This window comes from Aquila chrysaetos, chromosome 12 (assembly GCF_900496995.4).
Source record: "Aquila chrysaetos chrysaetos chromosome 12, bAquChr1.4, whole genome shotgun sequence".
Lineage (NCBI taxonomy): Eukaryota > Metazoa > Chordata > Aves > Accipitriformes > Accipitridae > Aquila > Aquila chrysaetos.
In genome coordinates this window covers 40016461-40044010 of record NC_044015.1, presented here as the reverse complement: position 1 = coordinate 40044010, position 27550 = coordinate 40016461, and the positions used below count along the sequence as shown (strand labels likewise).

The 27550-nt window shown below is 38.2% G+C and overlaps 1 protein-coding gene across 4 annotated transcripts; it reads right to left on the bottom strand.

Annotated features, from left to right (window-relative positions):
• Positions 1 to 27548, bottom strand: ATG4C (autophagy related 4C cysteine peptidase). Of its 4 annotated transcripts, XM_041127844.1 has the most exons (12): positions 27259 to 27408; positions 25124 to 25319; positions 23591 to 23721; positions 22194 to 22277; positions 21298 to 21531; positions 17771 to 18101; positions 15758 to 15828; positions 14130 to 14266; positions 10408 to 10486; positions 9669 to 9745; positions 5246 to 5365; positions 1 to 1288 (listed from the first exon to the last, which is right to left on the bottom strand). In XM_041127844.1, the coding sequence occupies exons 3-12, from the start codon at positions 23664 to 23666 to the stop codon at positions 1118 to 1120; spliced, it is 1380 nt and encodes a 459-aa protein (XP_040983778.1). In that variant the 5' UTR covers positions 23667 to 23721; positions 25124 to 25319; positions 27259 to 27408; the 3' UTR covers positions 1 to 1117. The 4 variants fall into 4 exon arrangements, with proteins under 4 accessions (XP_040983778.1, XP_029888414.1, XP_029888415.1 ...); XM_030032554.2 differs by lacking the exons at positions 25124 to 25319; positions 27259 to 27408 and adding an exon at positions 27432 to 27548; XM_030032555.2 differs by lacking the exons at positions 25124 to 25319; positions 27259 to 27408 and adding an exon at positions 27428 to 27522 and having other exon boundaries at positions 23591 to 23718.
• Between the last annotated feature and the right edge of the window lie 2 nt (positions 27549 to 27550).

Below are 27550 nucleotides of genomic sequence, written 5' to 3'. Positions count from 1 at the left end.
TTTAATGTTTTCACACCTTTTTTATTTTCCAAGCAGTGTTAATACGTATTTTAAATATTGCATTTACTTTGTTAAAACATAAAACTATTTATGTACATTTGTTTGCAGTCTGAGAACACACACCATCAAGTAATCATCTGTACAGTAATAACATATATCCAAAAAAAAAAAAAAAAAAAAAAATCACAGCCCAGAATTTTTAACATCCACTCCCCCATTTGCTTTGATTTAAAAGCTGCACTAATAGGAGAGAAGCCTCAACATTATACTAGTTGAAACAGGAAACAAACACCGCTCTCTTTTAATAATTGTCTTTAGCTGCTTTGATTGGTTGCAGTTAATATTAATAGTATAACCTTTAAAAATTGTGGGGAAAGGTAATACTTTATCTTCACTCCTCATATTAAGGCTCCAAAGCAAGCTTAATGAGAAACCATTATAAAATCATACTGCTAAATAGTATCTTAACTCACAATTCAGCCTATATAATTATATCAGTATTGCAACTGACAATTACTACTGATATATCAAACTTACCTTTCTTACACTGTGCTGCTCAGGATGTGTGTCACGATTACAGCATTAACTATTATTTGGGCTTATGTAGCAAGACAGATGAGAGTTCTACCCTTACCACAGGAATAAGAACTCAAATTCTGCTTACAAACAGAAATAACACGGTCTCAAAACCTACGGATATGCGGCCATGACATAAACCCCACACATATCTGGCAGCCTCTGCTCAGGATTTGTCCTGGACTGACACGACGTTAGGGTCACAAGTTAGGCTTTAGGGACTGGCCAAGCTTTTTAAGAGGGCAAGACCAGGACATAGGCACATTTCAGCATACCTGGCTCTAAACAACGCCTTCTCTCTTCGCTAGCACAACGTGACGTTAAACTCATCCAACTAGTAGTGAACAAAAATAATTAGGAAGTACGTTTATAAATGGCATTTTAAAGACTATTAACATATAAAACATTATTATCCTTATGAAAATAGACTAATTTCAGCACAAGCTTGCCTTTTTGGAGGAGGAGGACACATACATTTTTTATTTTTTTAAAAGGCAAGTGTTCTCCTGGACAGCTGCCAATAATCTTGTGTAAAATGTCCTTAAAGCAAGACAAACTCCTCTGTACTAAATCTTTTTAACCTTTTCTTTTCATCCTCAGAGAAAAGGTCATTTTCTTCATGGAGTGGACTGGAAGCAAAGTCATAGTCTCTAGAATGACCCTTTACAAAAGTAAACAAGGGGTATTTCTCCTTAGATGAAGATTTCAGCATCTACAATGTAAAACACACACCAGATAAAACATTAATTGGAAATGAAGAAATACAGTAAGTAGTGATGTTTATCTGATGATGATTGCAAAGTAAAAAATGCATTTTTTGTTTTTATTATCATCAGATTAATACAGAAGCATTGCACAATCTAAACATCCCCTCCTCCCATTAAGCAAACATTTACTTCCATTTCTTCTTCAGGTAGCTGCTAATTTTTTATGCCTAACCCTGTATCTTGTTCCATTACAGATCACCTCTACGTGCTGTTTGTTTCAGTGCAGCTGGAGCTCTTGCAGGAAGATAAAAAAACTCTACAAAATAGTTAATGGCCATAACGCTCTCCTCAAGCACAGGTATGAATTCTGCGGCAACTAGGTATCTCGGGGAGATATTTTTATTGTAGAATCAGCATGTATAATAGTCAATGTTTTTATTGAAAGTTTAAACACATACACCTATGTAAATAAGCCAATCAAGAGCACATGGCTAAAAACAGATTGATGACAGAAACAGGCTGTGGTAACTAGGGTGCCAAAAATCTACATTTATAAATAAGAAAACAGAGCATGTGGGAAGCGGGTGGTGGGGGATGATAAATACTAAAACAGATCAGCAAAATAGCTTTAATAGCAGATAAAAGTCTGCCAAATACTGAAAGACATTACAGCCTTTTGGGCTGTTTCGGACACTTAATTGTTCACTGGGGGTTTTTTTGTTGTTTTTTTTTTTTTTTTTTTTTTTTTTAAATTTCTTACCTGCTTTGAAAAAACAGCACAGTGATGCAGTGACATGCAGAACTACATTAGCCTAGGGGTATACACTGTGTGGAACTAAAATCACTAAACATAATTTCTTGAAGGCAAATAATCTAAAATAGTAAAAAAACACCTAAATAGATCTTTAAACAGAAAGAGCTATTTAAAAAAAGACAGGGGCTGAGGGGGGTGTTTAAAAAAAAAAAAAAAAAAGAAAAATCACACTCACAGTAAAATCCTTCATTTTTACTGTGGTCTGAAATTTTCCACTTTATTCTTGTCTATTTTAATTGCATTTGGCTTTTGTAATGTGAAACCTGAGTAAAAGAGCAAGGAGATACAGGAGAGACACACACACAGCAGTAAACAAAAGTAAAAGTAGAGTAACAAATGAGCATTAGAAAGAAAAAAAGTTTGTAAGACATACAAATGCTTTGTTTTCTGAGAAGATTAGATAACTGGATGCCAACCCTTTCATCTCTAGGGGTTGCATACAAGCTGGCTTAGTAGGAACAGAAACTGATAGCCACATGCAGGCTGTTTGCTGTTCTGTGACACAGACGGGTGGACTTAGGCCAGCTCCTAATTGCAAGTTTGCAACAGAAAACTCATCTGAATACTGCATCTCAGGCAATGCATGGTGACCAAACAACCCTTGCACCTTTAAAGATGGTCCCTCCAAATCAGGACAGAAATACACCTCCAGTTCCACTGCCGTTGGACAACTCTCCCTGAAACTTCCTTCCCTACAGGTACATGTAACACCTCTATGTACCAAGGGAGGTGGTGAAATACTAAATACAGAACAGAAACTGGACAGACAGCCTAAACAAGAGTCGAGTGGAACTTGGTTAAGATTACTGCAATTATTATCAAACTACATCTCACTCAGTGATCACAGATAATTTGAAACTCTAAAGAACTTGCAAGTTCTTTAGATACCACTGTGATGATTTCTACAGAGCCGTTTATTGATAAACATCAGTGGTTTTTAGTGTTTCAGTGTTAGACTGCCACTGTTGTCACTGCAACAATTAATTCTTTGTGCTGAACCGCATCCAAGTTCAACGTTCAGTCGGTCCAGTTTTTCAGAGAACTTTCCATTTCTGCTAAGAACCTGGGCTACAAATGCAGTTGTAGCCCAAGTGGATTATTTATTTGCTGTCACGAGTTTTGATAGGGAAACAATTCACTGCATTAGCAGAGAGATGAGCCTGGTACCGGTTCAGTAACAATGTAAAGTACCAGCAGAGGCTGCGGCCAGGAAAAGGCAGAGCCGTCCCAGGTGCTGTGCAAGAGGCCAGAGCTTCTCGCTGACCTCCTGGATCTGCCGCATGGTGCTGAGAAGCCAGACAGAAACTGCTGTGCCTGCTCAGTATTTGTGCTGGAAGTGCAAGAGAGAAGTAAGACTACAGCCAGTCGGTAAATCCATCCTTCTCAAGTCTGGATCTGTTTGCAGGTCTCAATCTATCAACTATTTAATTCCAGGTATTATTAAACTACTTAACAATAGCTGCCTAACTAGCAAGTACAGAAACAAAGAGTAACTTGAATGTGATTTGGATGGAGTTTCACCAACCACTCCATTTGGGCCTTTGATTTCAACACCCTGATTTCTCTATCACTGAATATATGGCTCATAAGGTTTATCCTCAAGTTACAAAAGCTAAATCTTTTCTCCCACCTCTTATTGCCCACAAAAGCAGCGAGAACCCGAATTTTTTAGTCTCGCCTACATAGGGCACACTGGGAGGAGTATACTGTGCTTTATAGTTCGAGAGTTATCACGCTCAAATTGCAAACAAAGGGAAAAATAACAGAAGAGCAAGAAAAAACAAAGGATGCGAAGGATTCATTGAAAGATCATAGAATGTTTGTCACATTGTATTTCTGTCCAAACTTTCCTCTATTTCCAAACTTCCTGTGCCTGAAATATATTTATATAAAATAATGGCACTAATATTAAAGAACTTCTATCTAAAATACCAGGATGATAGCGCTAGGACTTAGATCAGCCATGAGTATTTTTACAACATACGTTCAGAAAAGAAACGTACTTAATCCCAAACTTAAGAGAAAGAAGGAAAAAAGAGAAAGAGAACTTCCAATGCAACTAATTTTGTAATTAGATTTTTTTTACCATGTTATTACAGTCTTTCTCATACATGGTAGAACAGGAAAACATGGAAGAATAAAACTTCACTATTTAAACTTTCCATATATTCGTTGCTTAGGAACTTCTACTTCTTTGAATCTATTTTCTACCTCTCTGTGTAAGAATCAGAGAAACAACTTCAGCATCAATCAATATCTACTAAAGATTATACACAATATTAAGTTTAAAAATGCTTTTTTGGCTATAATACTGATACCACTTAACAGGACATTCAAAATGCTGTACAAACATTAATTCTTTACGCTGTTGTGATAGCTACTGTGGTTAGAATATTAATATTGTGACCATCTTCTGCTGCTGCTGCATCCTTTCATAGTCTATTTTTTAAAATCACAAAATGCAGTTATTTGGTACCACAGCTAGTACAATGCATTCATAATGCTGTATTTCATACAGCCACGTGCTGTAAAAATCACGGAAAAAAAAAGTCAATTACGTTTGGACCTAAATGTACTTATACCAGTGTTTTTCAAGTGGAAGGACACGACCAGACAGATTTGCTGGGTGATACCTGCTCTGCAGATTTCATTACCAAATCACACACACACTGCTCTACACTTAAAAGCCACCAGAAAAAGCGCTTATGCTAACAAGAAATAATATACAATTTTGGCTTGATCAAATACTTCCACGTAAGAGGAAAAAAAAAAAAAAAAAAATCCCTCCCGAGGGACTGATTGCCTCTCCAAAATCCCCCCCGGGCTGGGGCAGCCCCCGCGGCTCGGCAGGGCTGGCTGCAGCACTATTCCCATTTCACGAGTGCCACCTCGTGGGCCCGCCTGCGCCAGCCCGGCCGGCCCCTCTCTCCCAAGGCCAGCCTGGCTCTCCCCAGGTTTCGCCTACTGGTAAAATCGGACGAAAGGAGAAACAAGCGAGATTGCTCGTGACTGTAAAAGCAGCAATAAATACCAAGAAAAGAAGGACGTCTGTTTAGAAGGGCGAAGCCGATGCCCTCCCCTTACCCATACGCAGTGCACACACGCAGCGTTCTGGCTGAGGAATCGATCTGGTAACTTCGACACCTACCTTCGTTATTTCTTCAGAAGCCTTCTCAAAGTCCTGCACGGTTCTACAGTAAAATCCTATCGTGCAGCTCGGATCCATTTTTTTGAATGACATCTTTTTGGGAGAAGGACAGTGGAATGACTGCAAGTTTTGAGATTAAAAAACATGAAATACACAGCTAAGGTTGAGAATGGTAGAGACCAAGGCATTTACTTTTTTCCACCAACAGCTTTAACGTACAATCCCCTGTATCACTTGAATTAAAACCCAGCACACACTTTTGAAGTCGTTTCTCCCCCCCTTGCCCCCCAAGTAATTCCACTCTTCTCCACATGTATAAAACCTCCTGCTGTTTACGCTGTATTCACCAAACTTGCACACATCACCGTGTTAGTTTGAAATCTGTCAAAGGTCTGCCGCTCCAAGCAGTACTTTATGAATATTCCCAAGGCAGAGGAGGTGAATGCTCTTCTGCAAATTGAATTTGTAACAGCTTTTGCACTATCTTACAATTACTGCTTTACTACCACCGCCCATTGCCCCTTTCCCTCCCCCAGCCTCTATAAAAGAGACATAATGGAATAAACCAACCTCATGCATTTTCCTTTAGTAAATGAAATGGGTTAAGAAACCCACAAAAACCACAAAAGCAAAACCACATTACAATAATCCACAAGTAGGAAAAAGCCAAACAACATGCCCTGCTTTATAAATGTTTTTTTCCTAACGTGAAATCTCTTTTCATGACAGATGATGCTCTGACACTGCTGTTAACTATCAGCAGCCATGCTATAAGAAAAACAAACAAACAGACAAAACCCTTCCCCACACTCCTCATTCACAGTTTATGACAGAAAAGGTAAATATATGCCATCTACTCTGATTATGTGCTTATTTACTACAGGAACTGTAGTTTTGGTGAAGCTCATTGCCTAATAACAGAAATTATTTCGTTACCACTGTCTCGCAAAGGTAGTCCTCTTTATTCTGCTTCGAACATGCAGGACTACCCCGTCATCCTACCTCTATTAAATCACTAGCAATCCTGCCACAGCTGCTCAGTAACAAACACTAACACACCACGTCTGCACCACACTGCAACGGGGATACCTCTGTACTAAAATGCAGATTTTGTTTTTCATGAACTTCCCCCAGGGATCAATATTCTCCAGTGAATTCTGTGCTATTTCCTTTCACATTTACATGTAAGCTGTGCACAGCTCACAGCTCTTCTGGCACAGCGCTGGTCAGCACAGGACCAGGACAGCTTACTAACACAACAGTAACACCAGGACAGAGCAACGCAGGAGATTTCTTGCCACCACCACTGCACTTCCTCTGTAATGGATAACTAACAACTGTTACAATCTCATTTGACTACAGCAACAGCAAGCCCTGACAGCTAACGTCAAGCAGTCTGTATATTAACAACCCATTTTATCTTTTCTTTTTGCCAATCAGAAAAGTCAATCTACAGAAGACGACAGCACTAGTTACCTAATCTGAGTGTATCTGTCAGTGTAGTAGTTCTACATATTGAAGTATATTGTGCTTTACTTGTGATTACAAACCCAAGAGGTATTTCTATTAAACCTCTGCTAAAAAATATAAGCAAAGATGAGAAGCACTATATCTACAAGACGGATTTTAGTCACTGTTTTTTTCTCCTAATTGTGTTCAAATTTTATATGCAGAAATTCTATTTTGAATATTGATTCCTGAGTCATCAAATATATAAATCAAACTCTGCCTTACATACCACATTTCAGCAACAACACTGTAACTACAGTTGTGCTGTGCTGTTCAGGGCAGTAGTCTTAATGCTACACAAATCACTGTACAACAAAGAGAAGTGGGTAGGCTTTTTTTTTTTTCCCCCCTCTCCTCCAAACAAATGGATTCTGGAAGCCAATACAGAGTGGATTGATTTCCAACTTATTCTGGACAATTTGTCAATTTTGAAAATACTCCCTACAGATAAATCTAACAAGCAACTATCCACACTAAGAAAGCAATTTCTGTTTACTTTTGACATTTCTGGACAAAGATATAATACTATTAAATGCACTAAGCATTAAATTGCAATATATTTTCCGTCTGCAGAAAAGCATTAGGATGCGATCAAGCCAAGCTGGCAGCTCGCGTACCTTCAAAATATATTTTAAAGCCTTATTATTATTTGGAAATTCATATTAATGCCAGTCTGCAGCACAATCTGGAGGATGAGTCATGGGAACAGAAACCAAAAAGATGTGTATTTTTTTGTAGCTTGGCCACTGAGCTATGGTGTGACCTTAAGGAAGTCACTTCAGCTCTGCTTCTTTGTGCTCTTCCCATCTTTTGTCTGGCTTACCCAATTAAACTGTAAAATCTTCAGAGAAGGCACTGTGTTTTACTACAGTTATTAGCATAAAGGGGCAAGGATCTTGGCAATAATCTCTGGCTGCTGCCACAATACAAATAGGTAGAGCTGGGACTCACCAACTCTTCTTCCAAATATCTCAACGAGGTAAATCTAAAGGCATCTCTAAAAATCATGAAAGTTTCTGTCTAGGATATTTTCTGATACATTTTGCTGCTCTGTTCCCTTTTTTTAATTCAGAACCTTCTCATTTTCTAGAGAATCTTATACTTCTGTATGATATGTCACGCTAATTAAAGCATCTTGTTAAGCATAAATACTGAAAAATATGTAGCGTTTGCTTTAAGTTGGCCCTAGGATTTGACACGAGCCCTGTGTAAGTCCTTTGAGATACATATATATTTATATATATACATATATAAACAAGTACTTTTCTTAAATACTATTTGATGGTATTTTGATTAAGGTATTGTGATCAACTTCAACATACGTTAACATATCTTTCTTTTCACGATAACAATAGACAGGACCATTGCAGTTCACGTCACTGTTCTCAGTTTGTTAACTCTTAGCTGCTATACAAAACAGAAGCCATGAAGATATATAACTTCATTACACACCATTTGACTTACATTCTAAGTGTAAACAGTCAATTTAAGATCACCGACTCAATTCCTCAGGTGTGAGTTTAAGAGCGTGTATGACTCACTGTTTACAGGACTGTACTGCAAACCTTTAAGAATTCTATGTTAAGTAGCTAGTATTTTAGAGGTGGTGCAGATAAATACGTATTCCTCTTCCTTATTTAAATGCAATACGTTGTTTCTGAAGCTGTGTTTCCATGTTTAGGAGTACTTGACTTCACAGAACACAGGGACCTGGGGAACCACTACTAATAACCAACTCTTTTCTAGAGCAGTTGATGCTGTCCTAAGCAGTGGATGCACCCAGAGAGTGTTTCTACACTGAATGAAGAATTGCTCTGAGGAGGCTGGACGTCGGACACAAGCTCAAGAAGGAGAGTTTGTATGGGTGGCACCGAATACTTTTACGGTGAGTACTCTGGCTATTGAACACTTACTTGTGCAACTGATAATGTTTTCCCATGGTACCTGCAAATTGAGTTCTTTAATAACCTCCTTGAGCTTTATCTATTTTCAATGCAAGTTATTTGGCAAGAGGTTAAAGAAAAGGGAAAACACTATTTTAAAAAAAACCAAGCATGATTTTTAAGACCTAGGCACAGCCTGAAAAGATGCATTCACTACTTCTAGATGAACCCAGAAAGTCATGGCCTAGAAAGGGGTCAGGGGGGAAAGAAAGAACAAAATGCAGCACCTACACTTTCAGACCCGTCAGTTGCTTGGAAACTACTATTCCATAAAAACAGCTTGATTAAAATTAATAATAATAAAACTCGTTAAAAGAAACAGTTCAGAAGACTTAAGTAAAATTCATCTAGTCAACCACAAACCTCACTGATAAGCCTCAAAAATTTCCAAAGCTAAGAAAGTGACCTGCAGAGTTGTTAGGATCAAAAGTTACATTTAAAATGATAATCACTTACTCCAGTATAGAAATATTATGAATTCCTGGAAAAAGAAGCAGCAGGTAAACCTACAGGAACTCTGGTTCCAAACTGACAACAGCCTCCTACTATTGAATACTACAGTAATTCTCTCCATGATTGCAACTTGAATTTAAAATAAAGTAAAATAAAATAAAATTGACTAAAAAGACAACCTAACAAAACCAAATCCAAATAACTCAGTTTAAGATCTCCAAATATTGCTTATTTTCTTTGATAGAAAATTACTTAAATGAAGTGATCATCTATTTTTGAGGTTTTCTGATCATTAGAAAGAAACAGATGAAGATTAATGAAGTAAAAAATAAAACCCCATATTGAGTTTTTAACCTCTGGTCATTTTTGTTGATTATAGGCCTATAAAGAAGGGCAGAACTTTGATAAATAACATGTAACTGTAAAACCATAAAGCTGCAGCTAGCTAGAACATCTCTAAATAATTAGTGTTTGATTCATATGGGAAGAAAACAGTGCCAGGTCTATATCCATACTACCTCAAGAGGGAAATCCTTTATGCTGACATCTACAAAAGATTGGCAGTAATGAGGATCCATGTAAATCAAACTGTCATCTACAAGGACAAAACAGAAGACAAGTAATTCAAAAAACACCTTATTATTACACTGCTTACAATCCAATTTCTATGCAGAACAGCTGAAAAAAAAGCCAGCAAGTAACTGCTTGCCAGGCTGATATTCATTGACTGAAGCATAGGTTTTTGCAGGACAGATTAACTTTTGCATAATCAAATATGCTTGTATAAGCAGAATTTTTATAAAGTGATGAGACTGTCATTTAATTTTTGGTGATAAAATTACTTTTACAAACACACAATTATATTCTGGAGTTTGCATATGAAAAATGTATTGTGCTACTTCATTCTGACAGGAAGAATATATTGCTTGTCATTTAAGCACCAACTAACACCACTTAAACTAGTAAAAAGTAAATACGTAAATAAGAACTGCCAGATAGTAACAGCAAACGCTCCTGAAGTTTGGTGAAACAGATAAATTATGCCTTGTTTATGCAACAACGGAAATTAAATGTACATTTTACAGAATCCAATTACTACACGGGGTAAATGACAAATGACTGGACTTTGGTAGATATGATGAATTAATAAGGTACTCATTTTGCTATTTTAATCATGCTATTTCCCACTGGTTCGATATTAACTTCCTAACTCTTAAAGAAAAATATTGAAGAGACATAACATATTAAAACACTAACCTTGAAATCCAGCAAAGTAATATGACTGCTTGGGTTTGCCACCAATAATACCAACACAATACTCAAGGCTTAAAATTCCCTACAACAAGAACATTAAATAATTAGGACAGCGTTAAACAGAATAAGTATTAAACTGAATTTAAATCTTCGCTCTCTTTACTGTTTCTAGGCAAATAGGTTTTGGGTTTTTTTTGGGTTTTTTTTGTTTTTTTTTAAAAGACTGTCTTCATGACTTTCTGGGGCTTGTCTCAATTTTTAGAGGCTTACAACTGACCAAAGTGAAAACATACCACCACATATTCCAGAGAAATTCCTCCCTTTTCATGAGATGCCCATACATTGAGAGAATTGGCAGTATCGTTTTCGGGGAGGAGACAAAACATAATGTCATTCAAGATGAACACAGGTTGCTTAGTCAAAAGGTATCAATGTATTCAGATGTACAGAGTTCATATACATTTACATTCTGTGGCCCCAGGGGCTCTCTTCTTTTTGCATTCAAATATAGAAGTCTGTCTAGAGTATGAACTTTTACATCATAGGGAGAAATGCCAGTTGAAGCAAGAGTAATTACAAGATACAGCTCTAAAAACAGCAGCCCAAAACACGGGAGGAGAGACAGACACACAGCAGACAAGCCCCATAAATCTTACTGGACGTTGACTGTGAGGGTAGAGGAATCGGAGCCATTAGTATGTAGCAACTTGGAGAAAGAGACATTGCAAATATGCCTAATGGGATCTAAAGAGGGATGTGGGGTGAAATACAGCGATCATTTCAGTCTGGAGGTGTAAAGAAAGAAATATACTCCTCCACTCACAGCTAAGCTAGAAGCCACTAAGGACAAGAATTGGGTTATCATCTGTGGGCTACAGTCACACCAGTGCTACCAGTTTATTTCTGTTTATTCAGGTTGAAGAGTTGGGTTCTGTAATCCACGTGTCTGTGCTAGCACACAAACCTAGCAGACATATCATTACATAATAAAATGTTGATTTTATGGACATACCTTCTAGTGCTGGGGAGAAGGATTTACCTGTATACATGCAATTTTGCCAAGGTAAGAACATTGCAGTAGTTTAACTGACTGAAATTCCTTGTATCACCCACAAGCTCTTGATGCAGTCACAGACAACAGACACCAAAGAAATCACCCTTGATCGTTTCTCTATTAAAAGAAGTACCTAGCAAAGGAATGAAAGAAGGCACGGAGGACTTTCCTCCCTCTCTCTTCAACATATTTCTACTCTTCTCGCTTTCATGAGGTTCTGTTTCTCAACAGGGCTCATTAGGATTTTTGTGAATATTCAGTCTTGGCTTAACACAGTTGTCCATTAGTTATCCCACCAACTCCGGTGGGAGCTGAATTTTGCCAACATTGAGCACTTCGGAAAGCTGAGCCCAACTGTTCTAAAGCAATTGAAGCCCAAGACCATTAAATACTCTGAAAACTGAACAGCCTTTAAATGTCCATAAATCACAGTGGCTTTCTTGTCGCACTACACAAGTGTTGGGTCCAAACACTTGGACACTGGCCCAAACTGGGACAGCAATCCAGAAGACTATCAGTTGAGCTAAAGTGAAATCTCCATTAGCTGGCAGTCATATCTATATCCTCTCCTCTAAAAGATCAACCATTAAAAGTAAAACCATTACATTATCATTGTCTAAGTAGGGAAAATTTCTCTCAACAAAATGATTGATATTTCATGTACTAATAAGACCAAAGCTTCTCAAGATAAAATTTTCACTGCTTAGACAATGATAAAGTAATGTAAGATAACAAAAACTACTGTACTTCTCACCTGAGACACTAAGAAAGTCAACTTCAGCATGGTTTATATGGGTTAAGAGAACGTGCTGCTTATTTAAAATATGAGTGAGAAAGCTTTTTTAGAAAATGCTCCTCGATGGCTGAGCATTACAGAACATTTAGGCAGATGGGAGGCAAAGGCTGAAACAGCTAAAGAGGACACATCCTCTGCCAGTGAAACAGAAAGGGAGCAAAGCTACTTAGAGTAATGAATAACTGTTTAATCTATGGGAATTTTCTTGTAAAAGTGAATTATAAAAAATTTATCAATTTTCATCCATAAATATAAAATCCTTTGTAAAAATTACCTCTTTTACTACATTCTAAAATCTGCATTTTTAACTTAAATCCAGACCCCAAGAAATTTAGTCGCTTCTTGTGAACAGTCAAGATAGAGATTGGATTGACTAATATATGCAATTGAAAGCCCTCTTATCACAGTCTCCATTATAAAAGGCTGCAAAAGGCAGCACCAGGCTTGGTAAATGAGCACCAGAAATCACCCCGGTAAAGGCAGTTGTACAAGGCAAGCTTAGATAACATGACTGTGCTATGAAACCCAGTGCCACGCAAACATATTTTACTCTGGCATGAATGTTTTTGAGAGCTAAATTGAGAAAACCTCTGCAGGGTAAAACTAGCCGTAGATATCCGTCAATAATAAAAGCCAGTATTAAAGAACTGGAGTCACTTTTCTTTCGCTGAGAAAGCCTTATGAAAGTTGCAGAAGCGACTGTTTGTTAGCTTACAAACGAAGCCATGTGTGTTTTCCTGGACCTGACTGATTCAAAGGCTTTTTTGCAGTTAACATTGAAAGTAGAGTAAGGTTGCTGTAGATCATGTCCGAGACCACAGGCTTATCTTAACTGTGTCAGAATTAATCAGAAAAGAACTAAAACTTTTCCAAAACCAACAATGACAAAAGGAATCAGGAAAGAAAAACAATTTAATAGTTCATCTCTTAAATAAAAGGGCTTCACCACTCTGTCTCCCCACGCCATTAAAAACCAAACATGTTTCCTAAAATTTTACAAAGACAACACAGTCACAAAAAAAATGATGCAGCAGACTCAGATTTTGTACATGCTACTGAATTGTGGTATTTTAAAAATTTAAACAAGAATTTAAAGACAGATAAACAGCAGCATGGAAAATGATAAAGCAGCAGGGCTAAGAGAACAATCTCTTCCCTAAGAGGGAAGTGCTCAAGAGGTAGGATTACAGTACTTCTTCAGGTGTTAGCACCATATGCAGAACCTCTGCTGAAAAAAAGAGGACAGCATAGACCTTCCTCCCATCTGCTTTCTCCTTGAGTTTCACTTTTTTCTAGTTTGTTTTTATTTGTGGTAACTGCTTGCTACTCCTGCATCACTGTCCTTAGAAACATTCATCCTAATGTCCAGATAGTGAAAAAACACTTGTAGTAGTGACTAAAGATATCAAAAAATTCTATCCCCTCTCTTAAGGGGAAGAAAAAGACAAAAGAAAAGGGGAAGAACAGACAAGCAACAACTTTAAACCATTTGACATTTAAGAAAAATAAGAAACAGAATAAGGAATTTGGTATATTTGTATTTTAAAATGCTGACTGATACTTAAGATAGCACAACTCTAATAGCATATGTAACTAAATTACCATTTGTAATTTGAGACACTGCATTAATGTCTTTTCAGGTAGCTACTTTAGGAGTAGGACAGTTATCACTGCTTTACCAAGGGACATCATGTGCTCTGCAATTATGTCTGATCTTGTAATAGGGAAATTTAAAATCTGTAAAGTCAAACTTTACAACCTTCAACTGTAAAATCACCACCACACATTTAATAGGTAGAAGATTACCATCATGAAGTCGCTTTTCATATCACCTAGTGCTACTATTTGAAAAATGATTGAACTCTCATTTCATACCTTTACAAACTCTAAGTAGTCCATGTTTGTTCTCTCTCCACCGAGTCTCACAGGAACTAATATAATTACAGCTTTTGTGTCTGCTTTTCCAGAATCCATAAGAGAACACTGTCTGTCAATAACATCTGAACTGTAGACTGAAAGGAGACACACGGAAATATTCATATTTAAAATACAACTGCTAGCTTTTACAAAGACACACCTACAACATGTCATCACTTAGTTTGACAAACTAAAACTGCAGTCCTTCAAAATCTTACTGTCCTCCTGAAATATAACTCCTGAGTGACTCTGATGAAAAACAGTGTTACACCTCCTTATTTTCAGCAATATTTTGTAGAAAGGTAATGTGCTGCTACTAAGATACATTGTCAGGAAAATGCAGAAGGGGTAGGTTAGGAGAAAGCCAATAAATATTTATTCACTTGATATAAACTTCTTCTAAAATGACTAATTTAAAACTTGAAAGCTTGCAACTAACAGAAACATCTACATGTTAAAGGAAAAAAGACAATAATTCATTCTAATAAATACTGAAGTTCCCGGTCTAAACTTAGCGCAACACAGTCATTGAAAATGAGTGAAAAAAATTAACGTAGTATTATTGCTTATTCCCTCCAAACTAAGTGAGATGCGAAAATCATCACCAGAACAAAGAAGTGAAAAATTAGTAGAATCTTAAGTTTCCACTGTCATTGTAAGTCAGGTGAAACTGGTTTGTAGTGTATGATTAAACAGTGTCTCTTTAAAACCAGTTTGATTGATTACCCAGGGATGTCGGTCTCGTCTGTCCTATCCCAAGATCGGTTATGACATAACTAAAATTTCTGGCAGCTAAACATGGCTACTGAAGTAATACATTGTGCTTAGATTTGAAAGACTATAGTCATTAGTGTAAAGTTTCACTGCACATTTAGTTTATCTTGTCATCATTTTCTGCTCCTGAAGATCCAGAGCTCTAAGCTCCTCTGCCGTTATTGATTATTTCAAATGCCACGTTGGAGCAGAAGAAAGGTTACCACTGACTCGGGTTCACTACCCTCCTCACATCTTTGAAGTCCAAGCAAAAATGGCTTCTTACTAGTCTGTAAGACTGGTGCAATGTTTTTTTCCACTAGAAAAACAGGTGAAGGAGCATCCTGTGATGCAAAAGACAAATAAAATGTAACTGACAAATCTAACTGAACTGAAGTATTTTTCAGTTGTTTGGTTGTTTTTTGGGGGTTATTTTTAGTAAGATAGGAAGTTCTTACCAGCTTATTGCTAAAACAACATTGAAGCGAGTACACAACAGCTTATTAACTGATTTAAAACCAAAATAAAAAGTTACAACAGGCAGATTGTAAGGAAAAGTCATCTTGCTGGATTTGGAATTCCACTATCTTCCACTGTAAGATACCAAACAAGCAATGTACGAAGCTTTCAAGTTGTGATGTCTGATTCTCAAAGAGAACAAACATCTGCGTGTATCAAGAACCCCTTTGTCTACATAATCTCAATTTTGTGGATCCATTTTTGAGTTGTTTGGGTTTTTTTTTTCCTTTAGAACTCTATTGTTAAGTGCTTACTGAAAGGCATAAAAAGCATCTAAAATGTTTGCAAAAAATCTACATAATCACAACATTTACCTGTACAATCCTGAGCAACATAGACGGTTACTCCTTGTAGCTCAGGGTCTCTTGCTTCTTCAACAGCTTTTCTAAGTACAAACACAAAACTATTTAACTCATCTCTGATTTTAAACAGATTAACAGTAAGTAAACATAAATTATTTGATTTTTAGAAAGAGGTTGGTTTTAATTGTTTGTTGTTGGGGTTTTTGTTTTGTTTTGTTTTAATTCAAGACACCTTCCATGCCTGATAAATACAGATGGGGGTAGGTGGGGGTTTTTTGTTTGTTTGTTTTTAAACACTGGATACCAAGATCCAGTGTATATGGCAACATGTTTTTCCCAAGCAAAGATGACAATGTCTGGATATTTAGAAAAAACAATGAAAACCACTAAAAAAACCCCAAAGAAACACATTAACATACAATGAAATTCGTATTCACTACCTAATTTCTTTCTGTTTATAACAATTTTCTGTCATATATATATATTGGGATAATAAAGGCTAAATTTGCTGACAAAAATACTAGTATTTTCAACTTGATAGATCTCTTTAGCTGACCTCAGTTCATATAACTAGCCACAAATTAGCACCTCATGTCTATGGAAATAAAGGCTAGCACATAAAAAGCTGTAAGGTTTCACCAAAACTTTCAGAAAGATAATTGCAGTATTAGGCTATCCTCAAAAGAGTAATGGACCTAAAAACTAAAAAGAAAATATATGTCGATAGTCTGAAGCATGATCGTCAATCAAGGACAACATTTGTAAAGAAATTACACTGTTCAAAATAGAAGATTAGCCTTTGACTTCAATACACGCTTGCATTAAATGGTCACTATCCCTTTATTTCACAATATATTTTGAGGAATCGTTTAATACAGTCGTTCTCAAGTTATGAGAGCGCTATACATTGTTAGTACTGCTGTAAGAGAGAAAGGACATCTAGGAAAGGAAGCCTTTGCAGTGTTGGAAATCACCGGTGGGTTTGTGTTGAATGTAATTCTGGACCAAATGCCCTCCCCGTTGCCATTAGGTAAACAGGCTACTGCAATTTAAAGCAAGCAAAAAGAATTCTGACAGTTTCTATCATCAGCAAAAAAATAGAAGAAAACACATAAATAATGCTAACCTCTCACATCACTGTATGCATTTGCACATATGCACATATACACCTGATTATTTCAGTACAGGTTCACTTAAGATTAATACACTTTCATACTAAATATTAAATTCTTCTATTCGCGCATATATATATATATATAGATAAATGTATGAACTTTGGCTTCTGCTGCTTAAATGACTTATTAGTGATTCAGTTTATAGGTAAAAGAACATAAGCATATAAGGCTATAAAAAAAACCCAAAACAACAACAAAAATTGGTAGTATTCAAAGAAATGGCATATAAAGGCATATAGTATGGAGAAATTTGACTTTCGACTTTTTTTTTAAACCACACTGAATGTCACAGACCCTTTACTTTTACTGTGATATAATTATAATATTAATAGTCCCATACATTTACAGTTTCACAAGAATTTGATGTGTGCAAAGAAATGCTGAAAACATCAATTTTAGCTCTGACATTTCATTACACTATCAGTACATTACAGCCCCCAGGTTACAGTATAAAAAAAAAAAAAAAAAAAAATCTATAATGTTATGCATGTTCCAAGGTTGAAAGAGTGGTTAGTTTTTAGAACGTTTCATTAAATGCAGCTCTACTTAAAAGCCTAGGTTTGGGAGAGATACTTGGGACTTCTACTGCCCAAAGTACAGGAAAACAAGAATGTTAGTTATTTCCTGAAATAAGATTGAAGAAAAGCTCAGAGTTCAGTTCCTGCACCTACTGCTATTTCCCTTCTTGCCTCTGGAAAATCTGTAGAATTGCTACTAATATGGACATTTTACAAAGCCAATAATGAACAGTTAGATGCTCAATTAAGCTGAAGTAATCTCATGACACTTTGAAATGCTTCTCCTGTAATGTGTAAGGCACAGTAGCAACAAAGAATAAAGGTATTTTTACCTTAAAATGTGTGCAACAACTGCAGGCCCATACCAATCTCCAGCAATTTTTCCAGACTTCTTTCCATATTCTATTAGCTGATGTAAGCCAAAAGCTGCCAGCGGAGAGTCGCCAAACCAAGAAATTATTTTTCTATGATAAACTTCATTTCTCATTTCATTGTCATCACAGTTTCTTTTTAATGTTCCCTGATGATGATTTGACAGGATCTTGGGTTCTCTTTCTGCTGTAAGTGATGCTTCGAATGATGCTGTCAGCTTTTTCACTGTATGGGCTGTCCATGATTCAGAATCAGAACTGTCAATGTCCAATGCCTCTGGCCAGACCCAGGCTGCAGCAAGAAATTTTAAGATGCGCATTAGGCTTAATATTAACTTTTTGGTATAATTAGCAAAGCACATCCCTTTCTCCCCCATGCTCCTTAAACCAATAATATGTACTTTACATACTGAGATGCAAATGTAAGTCTTAAAATGTAAACAAAGAATTTGAGTGGAGTATGATTTGCTCTTATTTTCTGCTGAATGATAGGTGAAATGAAATACTACTAACAGTACATTTGTTAGCAATTTATGCTATCTGAGACAGAGGTCAGACTCCATGATCCCAGTCAGTTAAATATACAAGATATACCTGATTACAAGGCACAGGTTAGAACCATCTTACATATTAAAAATATGAAAGTTAGCTATTCAGTACCATCTAAAAAGTTTTATCCCTGTCAAATTAGAAGTTTCAAAAGCTGTTTTTAATTATTCTGGTTTGTCAATTATTAAAAAAAATAGACAAACCTGAGGAATTATTCATGTAAAAACAAACACCTCTTCCTGGCAAAATGTCAAAGCAGATCAGCAGAAAAATAGACAAGATTTCTTTATTCACTACATTTGTGAATTCTTTACCTAGATTACAAGACAAACTTGATTAAATATTATTCAGCACAGTATCTACAGTCTGCATTTCTAGCTAAAGGTTTCTCTAACAATGCATCCTACACACAGCGTTCCTCTTACAGCATAATGGTGGTTCAGCACATCTACAGAACAGTAATGCTTCCCTTGTCAGATGACCGAAAGCCTCTCCCACAAGTTAAAACAACTCCTTGCAACACAGAGCATGTGAGGAAACCTCTGGAACACAGTGAACGCATTGTTAGCTCAGAACATATCCTGAAGGTCTACAAGGAACATCCCAGAAGGCAAGGGGAAGGCTGCCACGTGCAACCAAGGAACAAACTCTACAGATGAGGTGCTTTTGCTCAGTAAGCCAGATTTGGGTAAGCTCCTGGAGGTTCAGAAAGGTGCCATTACAGCAGCGAGAGGAACCTTTGCTGACAGAGAACAAGAACTGCAGCCCTCCTCATAATTCCTACTGAAGCATCCCTGTAAAAGTCTTTGAGAAGCAAAGAGGAACCACAGAGACAACTGTATTTTAATTCTGAAAATCTAACTTCGGGCTCCAGTAACGTCATGAGTATTGCTGGTAATGGCCATAATCCATGTCACCCACTTACTATATCTATCTATATATATATATATATAGATATAGATATATATAGTGTGACAACCACCCCACGTCAATACCTCTTACCACAAGTGGCACCCTCTCTGTGAAACCTCATGTTAATTTTTCATTGCAGACCCAGGCAGATGTATGCGTAAGCTCACTGTAACAACATCACAGGCCTTGCTGTTCCTCTACTGTGAGCTTCAAATTTAAGCCAGTGTCTTAAGCGCAGGCATTTCAAAGTAAAACTTAACAGTACCTTAATATTTCAAATAAAAACTCATTTACAACATCATTCAGCAATATCTGGAACATTCCACATAGCAGTGGAAGTGTAAGTGTTCCAGCTAGTAACTGCAGTCAAGTTTTGCTTTGTAACAGAAACAATACCATTAAACTATAATGAAAATATCTCTGGGAAAAGAGTAAACAGCGATGAAAAACTTCATGTAAACACTTAAATATGTTTCAAAAGCTACCCAGACCTCATAAAAAGCTTCTCAAAAGATAATTCACCAGCTGTCAGAAGACTAGGTGATGAGAAAAGTAGTCCAGAAAGACCATACATATTCCATTTTTCTATGCATTTGGATTGCCACAGAAACACTAGCACTCTGGAATCACCAAATCACTTTCCAAATTAGGATGCATGGGGGACGGTGCAAGGAATTCTTTGTAACCATGGATTTTAAAGATACAAACCTGGGGCTTTTTTGTTTGGGGTTACTTCAGAATGAGCCATTATGCATTCCTACTCACAGGTAGTCTCCTGATCAGATTTTTAGGGTTTTTTTAAATGTATGTATAACAAAAGTTATATTTAAGGGATTTGTGTTCTCAGCAGAAGTATTTTCATACATTTTGGTATTTGCAGTCAGTTGAAAGGGATAATGAATGTTTTATGACTTAAATATCTACAGCAAAAGGAACATTCAGTAAGCCAATCTGACAGTTCGGTCATGATACTGCCAAGAAAGACGACTTTGTGATGCAGCTGGTTTGGGACTACGTTCACGGCTTACATCATATTTGCACAGTAAGTACAAAGTATTATCAAAACAGGCTTTCAGAACTATCTTCTACTAAAGTATCCCTCAGATCCAACAAACAGCTGAGTAAACAATACACTGTATTCTCTCCAACTAACATGCCCGGGTGGCTTCAGGCCCATGTCTTGGTTCATTTTGACAACAAGCAGTGGTGACAGAGGACATGACCGATTGTTTGAACGGGGCAATGTGGTAGATTATGAAAGCGACTGAGAAGAGGATGGAAAGAAAAGGTGGTTAACTATGAGAACCAAAAATGCCTCTATGCAGGACATGGCTCAGCTTGGGGAGGACATGCATGCTTAGGCTTTGCAAACAGAAAGTGTTCCAAGTCTCCCAAAGCAACTTTCAAACAGCTGTGACTGAAAGAATATTTAGAGAGAGACAATGCTAAGAAAAAAAAAGGAAGTTTCTCTGTAAGTACATGGCGGGGGGGGGGGGGGAAATGAAATAGTGAAAATTTCAACACAAAGAATGATGTATTGAAGTTAGATTAGAATCATTCTATTAACTCAATATATTAATACTAGAAGAAATTGAATAATGTACAACTTTAAAACTGATAAAAGAACATCACTTTTGCCATAGCCCACAGCTATGGGCTGTGGAACTCATTTCCACATCTTGAGTTCAAGAAACGAGCAAGTTTCAAGAGAATTGGACACTTACATGGATAATAACAATACCCAGGTACGGGTCCACAAATTTTTGTGGTATTTTACTTCACAGTTAGCTTCTGTGGAGTTTCCAGTATCTTCCTTTGACACACTTTGGTATTCCCTTTTTGAGAAATGGAAGAGTAGGACAGCTAGATCACTGCTCTGATGCAATGTAACAATTCCAATATCAATGAGGAGTCCAGAATCAAAACCAGCTTGCACTTTAGATTTGGGCTACATAAAGACCATCACACTCTCCACAGAATGCCCATGGTTATCATGCCAAATACAGAGATCTTCTCTTGTAACTTACCTCTACCAAGAAAATGAAGCATAAGACCTTGAGCCAGCAGCATTTGACCAGTTCTCAGCGTGCAACCCCAACCACAGTCTGTGGTTAACGCGGACCCCTTTATCTGAGGAAATTCCTCTCTGTAAGTCAGCCATATTCTAGAAATAAAATCTTTACGAAACTCCTCGACATTTCCTGAAATCTCTGCACTGATTTTATCAAAATTGGACCCATCTGTAGAGAGTTCACCAGATTCTGTAAGGCAAAACACAGTTTAAGTTATAACTTGGTATGGCACTTCTGCTACTAGAAGGAAAGTAAAACCCATACAACTATTCTATTAGAAAAACAGGGCAAACTTGCGAAAAGTAACAATCCCTTCAAACACAAGAAAGAAAAATTGGAAGGCAAACATGATAGAAATGGGCCAGCTGGGGGGGGGGGGGGGGGGGGTAGGCAATGCAGCCAACATTATTGTGCCAATGGAATCATTGACTTGCAATGCAACTGCTTAATTCATCTAAATGTAAATGGTCAAATGGAGATTCTTAGAAAACTGCATACTGGAAAATGGTAACGAAGGTGTTGGTGTAGTGACTTTTTGTAGAGGTATTGTCACTATTTCAATCAGTTTTTAGAAAGAAAATCTCAAATTGATAAGTAAATGAAGTAAAGTGCAAATTACAGCACTAATATTTACAGAAAGAACAAGACTTCAGTGTAAAATCTCAATAAAGCCAGTTAGGATGGGTTAAATTAGTGGTGGTGGTGGACATTTAAATGAGTATTTTCTAAGCTTTTCATATTTACACTTTGAATTTGGTAATTGTTAACGACAGCCTTTCTAGAAGATTAAAAATGTATCCACAGTGCTCCTGCCAAATAAGATTGGAATGAGTTAAGTGCTGTGTACATACCATCAGTTTTGAAGTGGTAACATTTTCCCAGCAGAAAGACTGGAGAGTTTCTACTGAAGTAAGTTTTTGTTTTCAACACCCAACCTAAAATAGACGCAAAACAAATACAAATTTGTGACTGAAGTATTCCAAAAAGGAATTGCTAATAGCATCTGGTTAAGCCAAAGGTAACCCTTGAAAGGGGAATATAGCAAAAATGTACTGAAATTGGGTTTTGCTTTCATAAATAACAAAAAGTTTAATAGTTCTACAAAACACAGATTAGAGTTCTGGTTTAAAAGTAACGATGTTACCCATATATGAATGTTTGAATGTTAATACAATGGTACTACTGTGCAGAAACTGTTAGGATACAGAAATGCTAAAGCTGAACTTAAGTTGCTTTGTCTTTATTGTGAATTCATTACTGCATAGCTTGACTCTGTGAGGTTTCCAACTCCTATAATAACATACAATAAGCTTCATGTATGACCAGGGAAAATGCATGAAGAGTATTGCTTTTCCCATAGGATTAATTAAACATACTTCATCGCAAAATTAAATTGCAGATTTTGGACACAAAAAGGGTAGTATAATACGCTGTACAAATTCAAAGGGCCAGAATTCAGTTTTTAGGTTTTGACAATGTCCCCAGACAGGAGCTTTTTCACTTAAGTCTAAACCCTATGGTCTTTTATATCCTAAATCCATAGAGTTTCTTGCACTTTTCCTATCACATATAGGGTGTAATGACTACTATTCCCCTTCAGCCATGTGGTAGCCTTAAAGAAAGTAGAAGAAAAGTATCCTTTCATCTTGCCAGACATCTCCAAGGCTCAGTTATGAGAATTAACAAAACTTATCAGAAACCTGGTGGTAAATCTGAGCAACCTCAGTCCTAGAGGGAAAGTAGAAAAATTAAGGTTAAGGACATATAAGTAAAGGGCACACTTGAAAATTTGGTTGCTTATAAACAAATTACTGATGTTTAACTGTGGAAGAGTATATTACTCAAGTGTGTGAAGTAGATTCTTCAGTGGACTTTGTATTTCACACACCATGCTATTTTTTCAGAAAAGTACATACAAAAATAAAAAATCTTTGCGCAGATGATTCCATATTATCCCTGTTTAAAAGTCCATGCAAATCTAGTGTCATTTACATAATGTATTTATTGTTTTCAAAATAAGTAATTTAAAAGGAAATTATGCAAATATGTTTGAAAAATGAAAAGCTAAAGCAGTTTTTTTTTACTCGGGCTGTTTATGGTATCAAAGGAAAAATGGTTTTAAGGGCCACATTGCATTTTTATTACTAATATTAGTTAAGTTGCTGAATTATGATCCCATTCATGTCAACAAGAAACATTCCATTCATTTCAGTGGAGACAAGATCTTACCATACACTGTTTCACTTACTGTATTTCATGTTGTGCCATGCAGACATAAACTTTGATTTTATCTTTTCTACTTCATCTGTCCCTGTGGCCTCCATTTTCAAATTCTAGAGAAAAAGCCATCGCTGTCTTGTAAGACGTTCAATTTTGCTACTGTAAAAACAAAAATATAAACATATCTGTGGGCACTGAGAACACAGGGTATAGTATCACCACCAGCCCACTTAGGTACTTAAGCCTAACATGACCAGAAAGAGCAATAAACTCGCAGAATCCTCCACTACCAGGGACTGAGAAGCAATCACATGTTCCATGAATAAGTAATAAAATAATTTAATTCCAAATATACACCAATAAAATTATTACAGAAAGCTAAATAAAATATAATGTTCTCCAACAGCTCTCTATTGCACAACAAACTGATCTAGAGCATATAACCTGTGCTGGCTTATGAGTACACTCATTCTAATTGGCAGTGAAATGAAGAGCTACGATGCATTTCACTAAATAGAATAGATGCTATTCTTTTCTGCTGAATAGAAGCAGCACATTCCCCCCCCATCAGGGGTTCTGAGCACCAATAAACAAATCTTGTTTTTTTAAAAACAGCATTAATTGCAGATTTCTAATAAAAATTTTTCTAAGCCAAAGTTTACAGGCATTGGAGGAATTGAAAGAAAGTGCAAGATGTGTTGCTGTACGTGCGCAAGGCAGAAAATGCATAGTACTGAAAACGTGTGTAGTAACAGTGACATAATTTTGTACAGAATTAGTTTGCTAGAGAGGCAACATCAAAAGATGATTAGAATACTGTCATAAAATCCGTGTTTACTTTACATCTCTTCTAATTATCACCTGCAGTGCAAAAAAGGCTCTCTTCTGATTTGATCGTGGTGTCTACAGTAGTCCAGCTGTATTACAAGAATGAGTGGTAAAATGGCGGTAAAAACCACTACAGTGCAGACTAATTTTGTAAAAACCGCTTATAAATTTTCCAAGGGGAGGTGAGAAGGAAGGCATTTTTACTGACTCTTTCTGAACTGCACAGCAAGATGGGCTTCACCTTAAGAGCAACCTAAACTGGTAATAACACAGAAAGAATATATACTACCTTTATCCCTGTTTCTAAGAAATCCAAGAAAATGGGACCAAACTCCCTTTGTAGTCCACTCGCACCATTTCTAACAGGAAGTTTGCTAGTAATTAATAGAGCTTCCTTCACTGCATGTATTCTGTCAATGGTTCACTTTAAAATAGTTGATACAGGAGGTTTTCTTGATGGTATTTGGTAGCCCAAACCCTTGCACAGATAGCTGAAAAATTAAGAGGTCCTGCTTCAACAGGAGCTCTTGTGGGACATCAAACGTTGATCAATAGTGGTACATCCCTGCAACCTTCACCAAATTTTTAGCAAAGTTCTGGTAACATCAGATGACGACATGAACAAAAGTGAACCATCTCGTTTAATTAATAAACTTGGACCATGAGCGTACACCATCACTGACGTTACACCTAACCTCCTTACTTTAAAAGGAGACTCTAGAACTGTATTTACTGTTCCATGTGTTATTTTCCATTGAATTGGGATCAAAAGCAGGGCGAAGACTAAACCACGTCACTTCTCTCCACTGGGAGCGTATTTTAAGTAAAACCTAACCATTGACAGTGTAACCGAAGAGAGCGTGAAGATGTCGGGGTTCCAATGTCTTCAGAGCCTGAGGGCACTCACACAGATGCACCGTTTCCAGGATCTGTAGGTAGGGCAAGGAAAACAGCAGTCTACTGCCCAAGCCATCCCTAGCATGTTCTTCCGCTGTTCCATTGTATTATTTCATAAATGTCTGTCAATAACTTTTTGATGGAACAAGAGGCAATGCAAGCTCACAAACATGGGGGAAGACTGACATTTTTTTGCTAGTAAAAATAACAAATGGCTACAACCCTACTACGATTAGCCTACTGTGATTAAGCTGGGGTTTTGTAGGGGAAGGAAGAGAAAGGCAATTTAAGGTTGGGTTTTAATTTCCTGCCTTTTTTCCCCTCTCTTCTTTAGGGAAAAAAAAAAAAAAGGAAAGACTGACTGTATCCCTGACTCTAGCTGGCAAAGCTGGTAAGATGAACTTCTTCAGGAGGTGCGTTTGGTCCAGTCTGTCCTCACAAGATCAATCAGCGACAGTCATTTATGCAGAGGCCACTGACTGCCTTAAAAGCCAATACCTATAAAATCTCCCTCTGGCTAAAATTAGAAATGAAACAAACTCTACAGTTCTGAAAGGGCCTGAAGGAAAAATTATTGAAATGAGGAAGAAGCTCATTTTCCTTTAAAAGACAATGGTCATCGCAGCACATTTTTCTTTCATCCAGTTACATTTCTTCCCTAGCTTATGCTTAAGATGTGAAAAGGACTTCTAAGAAGAATGGTAACACAAAACAGGCACATTTATTCCACTGGAAAAACGTAGGCTCTTCCCATCAATGTAAGAAGGCATCAGTAATAGTTCCATTGAAATTAATGGAACAGCATCAGGAGAAGGTCACAGGGAATACAGATTCAAGCCCAACGGGCACAATGCAACCCCCATTACTGAATCTAAAGCTAATGGTTTTATACTGAAGTTGTCTCATTTAAGAAGTTATCTAGAACGTACATGACCAGGACGATGTTACTTCCCAGAGCGGCAGGATGCACCTCAATAAAAAATGAAGTCCTGTCCTCTCAGAGCCCCCATTACCCACTCTCTGAGGGGGGATGATTGCAGCGAGGTGGCTGTTTGTTAATAGTGATGGAAAAAAACCTCCCTAACAACAGAATTTGTTTGTTTTCATTAACAACAGAAAAGCAACCTAACCTCCCGATGCAAGCGCAGCGAAAGGGATGAATGAAACCTAAATGTGACTATCTTAATTAATTTAAGAATGAAAACCCACTTCGCTTTTTTTCTACCTGGAAAGAAACTGAACTAGCAGCGATGACCATCAGCAAAACCCACACAGAAGTCCCTGACAGAGAATAACGCCAAGAGATCATTTTTAGGGAGTCACCCCTTTCCAGCTCTAAACGCAGATTAAGACAGTTAGAAATAATACTTTGTAAAGGGAAGGTAAGGAAAAACAGCTTTTTTTTTTTTTTTTTTTGAAATCCAGTAGCAAAAGACCGAAGACTTTACCCATCCGGGATTTAAAGCCAAGCAAGAGCTGTTGGCAGAGAAGCCGGCTGTCCACAGCCGGGGGAGGCAGGTTCTTTGTATCCTCACAATGACTCCTGCGGGCTTTGTCAGCAGACGGCCCGGGAAGCGGAGGGCGGCGCGGGGGGGGGGGGGATCCCGAACCGCCTCCCCGCGGGAAGCGAAAGCGGCCCCGGTTATTCCCGAGCCCGCCACCGAGCCCTCGGCCGCAGCGCGGTTACCTCAGCCGCCCGCCCCCCCCCCCGGGAACGGGGGAAAAAAAGCGGGAGAGCCCCGAGCCAGCTCCTGACCCCACAGGAGGCACAGGAACGGGCTGGCCGAGCAGCGCAGCCCCCGGGCCCGGGACGCCGCCCGCGGGGACGGCCCGGCAGCGGCCGCCTCTTCGCCGCCGCCGCCGCCACGGAGGCGTTTCGTCCCGCCCGTGCGCCGCGGGCCAGCGCTCCCGGAGGGCGCTTCCCCCCGCCCCGCGTCCCTCCGCCGGCCGCGACCGGCGCCGGCCGCTCACCCCCTCACAGAGCCGCCGCCGGTGCGGGGCGGCGGGCGGTGAACGCTTCCCCGCTCGCGCCGCCGCCGCGGCCCTCCGCGGCCGCCGTAAAGGGGGCGGAGGAGCCGCCGGCGGGGCGAGCCGCTGCGAGCCCGCCGCGCAGCAGCCGGAAGGCGGACGGGGCCGCCGCTTACCCGCCCGGGTGAGCTCCGTGGCGCAGCCGGCCGGCGAGCGGCCTCCCCGGGGCTTGTAAGCCGTGAGGGAACGGCGCGGAACTACCGCTCCCGGCGGCCGCTGCTGCGGGAGCGGGCCG

Coding starts and splice junctions, on each gene's coding strand:
- ATG4C (XM_030032554.2), bottom strand. CDS start 23,666: ATGGAGGCCACAGGGACAGATGAAGTAGAAAAGATAAAATCAAAGTTT. Junction 21,532..22,193: donor TTACCACTTCAAAACTGATG/GTATGTACACAG, acceptor TTTGCCTTACAG/AATCTGGTGAACTCTCTACA. Junction 1,289..5,245: donor CTTCTGAAGAAATAACGAAG/GTAGGTGTCGAA, acceptor TTTACATTGTAG/ATGCTGAAATCTTCATCTAA.